At 31.9% G+C, this 10,183-nt stretch overlaps 1 protein-coding gene across 1 annotated transcript in view; it reads right to left on the minus strand.

Moving 5' to 3' along the window:
* Positions 1 to 2,383, minus strand: part of LOC125029917 (DNA ligase 1-like) — a 10,761-nt gene extending 8,378 nt beyond the window's left edge. Inside the window, 3 exon segments of the mRNA XM_047620103.1 lie at positions 1 to 115; positions 714 to 818; positions 2,326 to 2,383. The exon segment at positions 1 to 115 is cut by the window's left edge and continues 5 nt beyond it. Coding sequence (XP_047476059.1) covers positions 1 to 115; positions 714 to 818; positions 2,326 to 2,383 — 278 coding nt within the window.
* Between the last annotated feature and the right edge of the window lie 7,800 nt (positions 2,384 to 10,183).

The following is a 10,183-nucleotide window of genomic DNA, read 5'->3' on the forward strand; positions in this document are numbered from 1 at the left end:
GTCAGAGCCGGGTGAGCATAGGGCCCGCTGAGCTGAGTACTTTGAGCAACTGTATAGGGTAGATCCCCCTTCTTCACAGCTCCCGTTGGCTGGCCCACAGCCACTAGTGGCTGATCTATCAATCAGTGAGGCATAACATACCTTTGAATAGGTGAGAAGGGTGGTCTCTGGGCTGAAGAGTGGAAAGGCTGCTGGTGTCTGTGGGATTGCTGCGGAGTTGTTGAAGGTGGGTGGAGAAGCCATGTGGTTTGCATGCAGTCCTGTCTGCCGTTTGGGAGACTGATACCATTCCTCCTGACTGGAAAAGGGGCTTAGTCATCCCTATCTTGAAAGGGAATGGGGACCAAAGGGACTGTGGCAACTACAGAGGTATTATATTACGTACCAGACAAGTTCCTCGCTCATCTGCTTTTGGCACGAATGCTCGACCACCTATTACGAGCACAGAGACCTGAGCAGTCTGGTTTTACACCCAAGAAGTCAACTGTAGACCGGGTCTTAGCACTTCGTGTCCTTGTTGAACGCCTACTTGAGTTTCAACAAGGTATACTTGCAGCTTATGTTGATCTCAAGAAGGCTTTCGACTCAGTGCACCGGGAGAGTCTCTGGAGCCTACTGGGTCTCCGTGGGATCCCCCCTAGGATTATTGGTTTGCTGTCTGCCCTGTATACAGATACCGAGAGTGCTGTCAAGTGTGGGGAGGGCATCTCTGCCTTTTTCCCGGTGTCTGCCGTGGTGAGACAGGGCTGTGTCCTTGCCCCAACCCTTTTCAATACTTGTATGGACTGGATACCTGGCCGTGCTGTGAATCGTAGTTCCTGTGGGGCATCAATTGGTAATTTCAAGGTCACAGACCTTGATTTTGCCGATGATTCAGTGATTCTAGCAGAGACATTGGAGGTCCTGGAAGTAGCTCTCGAGGCGCTGCATGAGGAGGCGAAGCCGTTGGGATTCTAGGTACAGGAATTTGGGGACTTATTGGATGTCGATGTTCAGTCTGTGTATGCCTGTGGCGAGAACATTGAGGTCTTGGATAGCTTCACTTATCTTGGTAGTGTAGTGCAGAGTGACGGAGGTTCCGACCGGGAAGTCACTCGACGACTCGGACGGCGCTCAATAGGAGTATTTAGCGCTGTCGGTATTTGACTAGGAGAACTAAGATCAGGCTCTTCAGAGCACTGGTGATCCCGGTCTTACTCTATGGGTGTGAGACCTGGACACTGAACAGTGCTCTGAAGGCCCGTCTTGACTCCTTTGGTACTAAGTGACTTCGCAGAATCATGGGGTATACCTGGAGGGACCATGTGTCCAATCAGAGGATACTCCATGAGACTGATTCAAGACCTATTACCAGTCTGATACGAGAGCGCCAACTTCAGCTCTATGGGCTAGAGAAGACCAAGGGGAAAACCACGGAACTCTTGGCTGAAGCAAATCGATCAGAACTGCCAAGATGTGCTGGGGGAAGGAAGGAATGCTGCATGTAGGCTTGCTCGGAGGGACCCCAGGAGGTGGAGGCAAAGGTTGGGCGCGGCAAAGCGCAGCCATGCGTATGCCCCCTTATGATGATAATGATATATAATAGGCTTTGCAGCAATTAGCGGGGACCCGCACTGTAAAAGAAGCTTGTCCTCAACATCAGTCGCTCTTTCTCTCCCCCCCTCTGTCTCTGTCTCTGTCTGTTTCTCTCTCTCTCTCTCTCTCTCTCTCTCTCTCTCTCTCTCTCTCTCTCTCTCTCTCTCTCTCTCTCTCTCTCTCTCTCTCTTTCTCTGTGCTCTGCCTCTGTCTGTCTGTCTCCCTCTCTCTCTCTTCTTTTCTCACGTCTCTTTCACCCTCTTTCCTTCCCATCCCCATCTATAGAATATACCTCATAATAAACTACAAATTACAAACAGCGTCCTTATTCTTATATACGTTATGCACTCAGTGCTGGTCTTCATAGGAAAAACTCAACATTATCTTTTTATTTCATGTAAGGATTCTTAGAGCTACTTTTCTCTAATAAATTTGGCATTTAGTTCAGAGATAGGAGATCGAAAGAGAGTGGGGGAGGGAGAGAGAGAAAGAGGGAGAGAGAAAGAGATAGACAGACAGACAGATAAATAGACAGATAGACAGATAGATAGACATCCGTTTCTCTTCCAATTGATGTGTCTCACTCTTCCTATCATACTCAGTCACTCACCAAGACACTCAGTATGAGTGTGTGCACGCGTGTGTATAAGTGCATATGTGCCCTGTACAGATAAATGCATTTGAGCTTGCAAACACTCATTAATCCAACATAAACAGCTTGTCAACAAACGCACACGCTATTCTGTGAACCTCCGGCCTTGACACAGCTTCTGGTCTTTGGTCTCTGCTCTCCGGTTACGTCACTCATTTTAGGATGTCGTAGGCTGGGCTCCTTATGTTAGGGTTAGGTGTAATTGTTTTTGTTTTTTTTTTAATTTCTTATTGTTTCTAACAACACACATGAATATATATATATATATATATATATATATATATATATATGTATATATGTATATATGTATATATGTATGTATATATGTATATATATATATATATATATATATATATATATATATATATATATATATAATATGTATGTATACACACACACACACACACACACACACACACACACACACACACACATATATATATATATATATATACACACATGCATACATTCATACATACACACATACACAAAAATAAATAAACATTCGCTATCATTTTTCAGCAACATATTCTTACTCATTTATTCATTTCCATTCCCGCCGTCCTCGCGTCCTTTCTCCCACACCGCCACAGTCTAGATCTCACCAAACTGTCCTTGTGTTCTGTCAACGCCTTTTAAACAGACTCGAATCCCCGCTGAAACTTACGCCGTAAAACCTCCATGGCAGATGAAGGCGCTTGAATCCCTGTGTGTGTGTGTGTGTGTGTGTGTGTGTGTGTGTGTGTGTGTGTGTGTGTGTGTGTGTGTGTGTGTGTGTGTGTGTGTGTGTGTGTGTGTGTGCCTGTGTGGCGGGTACACCAATGCCTTCTCGTGAACTCTCTGCTTACAAAGGTCTCTTTCCCCTCCGTTGATACTTTGACTTTGATGGCTTTTGGCTCTTCTCCCGGAGGATTGAAGCCTCAGGCGAGTGTTGGAGGGTGTCTCGTTCATGTTCTAAACGAGACAAAACTGTTCTTTTTTTCGTATCATTAGTTTTTTTTCACACGTATTTTATTGTGTGAATTGTCGGCGTTGTAATGGGGAACGAGATGAGTTATTCACTAACCCTTTTAGCGTGACGGACTCTAAGAATCTGATGAAGGCTATGGATCCCCTTCCTTAGAAATATTCACATAACCACAACCTTGCATGCAGTGGGTGTAATGTACTTTATTTATTTGATTATCTCATTCATATGAGATAAGTATTATTAAATTTTAAAGTAGACAATCTAAAAAACACACAATCATAGGAATATTCTTTTGATCTGATCCTCACGGACCCCCTGAAACCCATCCATGGACCCCAGATTAAGAATCCCTGCGTTAGGGGCATAGGCTACGGTATCGGATTCTGTGTTATAGGACTTTCACTCGTTTATGCTTGTACAGCTCCCTCAATGGGCTCTCTAGGTACCTTTGTCCATTCGTGTCAAGACGTGGCACAGGAGACAGCGGAAATATCTACGTGGACGGGTTTTCTCTTACTCCGATGGGCGTGCGCAGTGGGTATGTATGAGGGGGGGGGGGGGTTTGGTTTGCGAAGTTCTAGCTTCGCCCGGGCCTTCTAGATATGGCCCGGCCTGTGTCAGCTTTTTTACGGCTGTCTCATTGAGTTGTCTGACACTCGGTGCTTACCGTGGCGGCGGGATTGCCAGCAAGCGCTCCTGCCGCCATGGTGTAAGCATTTCGCATAGCCTCTTTACCAGCATATGTATGAGAGGCAGTGCAACAGGGGAAATTGAGAATACATCACCACCTGAGTTCATTAAACACGTCCGTATTCCCGGACAGCCTTCGAGAAGTTATATACTTGGATGTTATATGATGTTGCATGCGCGTTTTCTTTTTTACCGCAGATTTAGAAAATATGAATACGTAGATGGTCTTGCATATATTTAGGGAACGTTCTGATCTATGAACTCATTAGCTTCATCCCGTCCTAAGTCACTTTTAGTGTGATAATGAATTCATTTGCATATATCTCTTCATCATTATCTCGATGACCTAAATCCCATCCTAAATATATCAGTTCGTTATACAGTCTCTCAGTCATGCAAATTCTCCTACCAACCTACGACAAACAAACACACAACAACAAACACATTACAAATAAAACAACCCATATACAACCGGGCATACACAAGCACCCGCCACACGAGCAAACAAACAAACAAATGAACAAATAAACAAGGAAAAAAACTACCAAACATTTGAGCGAAATTCTGAAGAAGCCTGAAAGGATAGCAAGGGATCAGTAACTCTAATGAAACCTTATCCAGCGCAGGTTTCGGAGGCCCTTGCACGAGACGTTGCACGAGGGGATAGTAGTATTGGCATTAGCATTAGTATTGTTATTGTTATTATCCCCTCTTGTTATTATTACTATCATCAGTATATTTCCTCTTGTTATTATTACTATCATCAGTATATTTCCTCTTGTTATTATTACTATCATCAGTTTATTTCCTCTTGTTATTATTACTATCATCAGTATATTTCCTCTTGTTATTATTACTATCATCAGTATATTTCCTCTTGTTATTATTACTATCATCAGTATATTTCCTCTTGTTATTATTACTATCATCAGTATATTTCCTCTTGTTATTATTACTATCATCAGTATATTTCCTCTTCTCTTGTTATTATTACTATCATCAGTATATTTCCTCTTGTTATTATTACTATCATCAGTATATTTCCTCTTGTTATTATTACTATCATCAGTATATTTCCTCTTGTTATTATTACTATCATCAGTATATTTCCTCTTGTTATTATTACTATCATCAGTATATTTCCTCTTGTTATTATTACTATCATCAGTATATTTCCTCTTGTTATTATTACTATCATCAGTATATTTCCTCTTGTTATTATTACTATCATCAGTATATTTCCTCTTGTTATTATTACTATCATCAGTATATTTCCTCTTGTTATTATTACTATCATCAGTATATTTCCTCTTGTTATTATTACTATCATCAGTATATTTCCTCTTGTTATTATTACTATCATCAGTATATTTCCTCTTGTTATTATTACTATCATCAGTATATTTCCTCTTGTTATTATTACTATCATCAGTATATTTCCTCTTGTTATTATTACTATCATCAGTATATTTCCTCTTGTTATTATTACTATCATCAGTATATTTCCTCTTGTTATTATTACTATCATCAGTATATTTCCTCTTGTTATTATTACTATCATCAGTATATTTACTCTTGTTATTATTATCATTATCATTATCATTGTCATTACTATTATTGTTCATCTTCTTATTATCATTATCATTATCAATACTATTGTTATCATAATTATGATTAGCATCATCATTCTCATTCTCATCCTCAATATTGTTATGATAATAATAATAACTATTATTTTTAACATTATTGTTTCTATAATAATAACAATAATAATCATTATATCTGTTATTATTACTATGATAATAATGATAATAAAAAGGATAATATTTTTATTATCATTATTATTATAATTATTATTAAAATCATCAACATCATTTCCATTATTATTATTATAATCATCAATATCATTTATTATCATAATTGTTATCATTATCATTATCACTCATTATCATTATTACTGGTGTTATCATCATTGCTATTATTACTGGCATTATTATTATTGCCGTTATTATTATCATTATGATTATAATTTTTATTGTCATTAACATTGTCGTTATTACTGTCGTTATTACTGGCGTCACAAAATCATTATTATTGTCATTATTATTCTAATTTTTGCTTTCATTATTATCATTATTATATCATTACTATAGTTGTCATTATTATAATTATTATTGTCGTTGTTTTTGTTATTATGATTGTTATTAGTATTGTCATTATCATTGGTTATCATTGTCGTTATAATTGTGATTATCATTGTCATTATTATCATTATTATTGTCAATATCATTGTCATTATTATTGTCATTATTATTGTCATTATTTGTGTCGTTATCATTGTCATTATTATTGTCATTATTATTGTCGTTATTTTATTATTATTATTGTCATTATCATTATTATTGTTATAATTGTCATTATTATTTTCACTGTTATTGTTATTATTATTATCATTAATATTGTCATTATTGTTGTTATTTTTGTCATTATGATTGTCATTATTATTGTCATTATAATTGTTGTTATTATTGTTATAATTTTCATTATTATTGTCATAATTATTGTCATTATATGATTATAGGAATAATGATTAATCTCGTTATTTTTGTCTTTATTGATATAATTACTGTCATTAATATTGTCATTATTTTTGTCACTATTATTGTTACAATAATTATTATTATTGTCATTATTATCGTCGATATCATTGTCATATATATTGTCGTTATAATTGTCACTATCATTGTCATTATTCTTGTCATTATTTTTGTCATCATTATCGTTATTTTTGCCATTATTATTGTAATTATCAATGTCGTTATGATTGTCATTATCACTGTCACTATTATTATCATCACAATTGTCATTATTATTGTTATTGTTATTGTCGTTATCATTTCATGATTATTGTCATTAAGTATTGTAGTTATTATTGTCATTTTTATTGTCATTATTATTGTCATTTTTATTGTCATTATTATTGTCATTATTATTGTTATTATTTTCGTTATCCTTATCACTCTTATTGCCATAATATTTGTCGTTATTTTTGTCATTATTATTATTATTATTGTCATTACCATTGTTATAATTGTCATTATTATTCTCGTAATAATTGTCCTTCTCATTATCATTATTGTTGTCATTAGTGTCACCATTATTATTGTCAATACCATTATTATTGTCATTGTTATTATTGCCAATATCATGATTGTCGTTGTTATTGTCATTATTATTGTTGTTATCGTAGTATTATTATTATCATTATTAATGTCATTATGGTATTCTTTATTATTGCGATGATTATTATTATTACTGTCATTATTATTGTCATTAATTGTCATTATCATTACTATTTTTTATTGTCTGTATTATCAATATCATTATTTGTGTCATTATTATTGTCAATAATATTGTCATTATTATTGAAATTCTCTTTGTCGTTATAATTGCTATCATTGTCATTATTATTGCCATTATTATGGTCAATGACATTGTCATTATTATTATCGCTATTATTATCAGAATTATTTTCATTTTTATTGTCATTGATATTGTTATTATTATTATTACTGTTGCTAGCATTGTCAAGATTATTGTCGTTATCATTGTCATTATTTGTGTCATTATTATTATTGTTGTTTTTGTCATCATTATTATTTTCATTATTATTGACATTATTGTCATTTTTATTATCATTTTATTTGCTGATAATTTTGGCGTTATATTTATATTATTGTTCATATTTTTGTCATTATTATGGTCATTAATACTGTCATAATTATTTTATATATAATTGCCATTATTACTGCTGTTATTCGGTTATCATTATTGTCATTATTTTTATCAATGCTGTTATTTTATAACTATTGTCATTATTATTATCATTAATCATTGTCGATATTTTAAAAGTATTATTGTCATTAATGGGGACTTATCATTGTCATTTATTGTCATGAATATTGTTATTATTATGATCGCTTTTTATTGTTATTATTATATTTCATTACAATTGTCATTATTATTGTCGTTTTTATTATCATTATTATCTGTCATTTCTATTGTCATTATTAGTTTTGTCGTAATATCCTATAATATAATTGTCACAATTAATTTTGTTAGTGTGGTTGTTATAATAATAATTATTGTCATTATTATCGCCGTAATTTTGTCGTTTTTTTTCTACAATATTATTGTATTTTTTAAAGTCAATATCATTTTCATTATTATTGTCGTATTTTTGTATTTTTTATTTTATCATTTTCATTATAAATGCCAATATTCTGTTATCATTATTGTCAATATTCTTGTCATTATTACTGTTATTATGATTTCCGTTAATTGTGTTATTAATATTGTCATTTTTATTATCGGTATTATCATTATTATTGCTATTATTATCGTTATAATTATTACCATTATTATTGTCATAATTATTGTCATTAACACCCACATTATGATTGTCATTAGCATTGTCATTATTATTGTCAATATTAATGTTATTGTTATTCTCGTTATTATTGTCGTTATAATTGTCATTATCACTGTTATTATTACTTATTTTTATGGTCAATATTATTCTCATTATTGTTGTCGTGATTGTTATCATTATTATTGTCGTTATTTCTGCCGTTATTGTCAGTATTATTGTCAATAATATTTTCATTATCATTATCATTGTCAGTATTATCATTATTTTTGTCATTATTCATGTCAGTATGATTGTCGTTATCATTCCCAATAATATTGTCATTATTTTCATTAATATTGTATTTGCCATTGTTATTGTCGTAATAGTTGTCATTATTGCTATGATTATTGACATTATCATTGTAGTTTTTTATGTCATTACTATTGTCATTATCATCATAATTATCATTGTCGTTTTTTAAAGGAAATTCTGTTACTATTATTTCGATTATTACTGTCGTTGTATTTGTTATTATTATAGATATTATTATTGTCATTATTTTTGTCGTTATAATTGTTATTATAATTGTCATTATCATTGTTAATATTATTGTCATTATTTTTCCTTTTCTATCATCGTTGTCAATATTATTGTCATTATCATTGTCGTTATTATTGTCATAATTATTGTCGTTATTATTTTCATTGTTTGTGTTGTTATTGTCATTATCATCATTATTATTTTCATTATATTGGCGATATTTTTATTATTGTGTTTATTATTGTCATTATTGTCGATAATTTATTCATTATTGTCATTACAATTGTTATTATATTTGTCATTATTAGTGTCGTTATAATGGTCATTATTATTGTGGTTATTTGTTATTGTTAAATGCCATTATTGTCGGTATTTTTTGTCATTAGTTTGGTTATAATATTATTGTCTTATTGTCATTATTGTCGTCATTACTATTTTCGTTATTATTATTTTTATTTTTGTTATGTATTGCCGATATTTTTTCATTATTATTGCAAAATTTTTGTCGTTATAATTGTTATTATAATCATTATTGTCATAATTATTTATATTAATAGTCATTATTATTATCCTTATCATTGTCATTATTATTGTTGTTATCTCTTTAAGATAATTGTTGTTATTACTGTCATTACTATTGTCAATTTTATTATCGTTAGAACTGTCATTACTATTGTCATTCCTGTTATTATTTTGTATTAATATTGTCATTTTTATTGTCATTCCTGTTATTATTTTTATTAATATTGTCATTATTATTGTCATTATAATTGTCGCTATCATTGTCGTTATTATTGTCGATATTTTCGTAATTATAAAGGTAATTATTATTGTCGATATTTTCGTAATTAGAAAGGCAATTATTATTGTCGTTATTTTGTCATTATTTCTGTAATGACCATTGTCGTTATAATTGTCATTATCAATGTCATTAATATTATAGTAGAAGTATTGTCATTGTTATTGTCAATAATGTCGTTATTATTGTCATGATTATTGTCTTTGTTATTGTCTTTGTTATTGTCATTATTATTTTCATCATAATTATCCCTATAATTGTAATTATGGTCATTATTTTTATTATCATTTTTGTTATTTTTAATGTCATTATTGTCGTTCTATTTGATTATTATTTTATAATTGTCATTATCATTGCTATTATTTTTATATTTAGTGTCATTATTATTGTGGTTATCATTTTCAGGATTATTGTTATCATTATTTTCGCTATTTTTGGCATTATTATAGGTATTATTATTTTCATTATTATTGTTATTATTACTGTCATTATTATTGTTATTACTATTTTCGTTACGTCATTATTGTTGTCATTATTTTTATTTTT

This window comes from Penaeus chinensis, chromosome 10, assembly GCF_019202785.1.
Source record: "Penaeus chinensis breed Huanghai No. 1 chromosome 10, ASM1920278v2, whole genome shotgun sequence".
NCBI classification, from domain to species: Eukaryota; Metazoa; Arthropoda; class Malacostraca; order Decapoda; family Penaeidae; genus Penaeus; species Penaeus chinensis.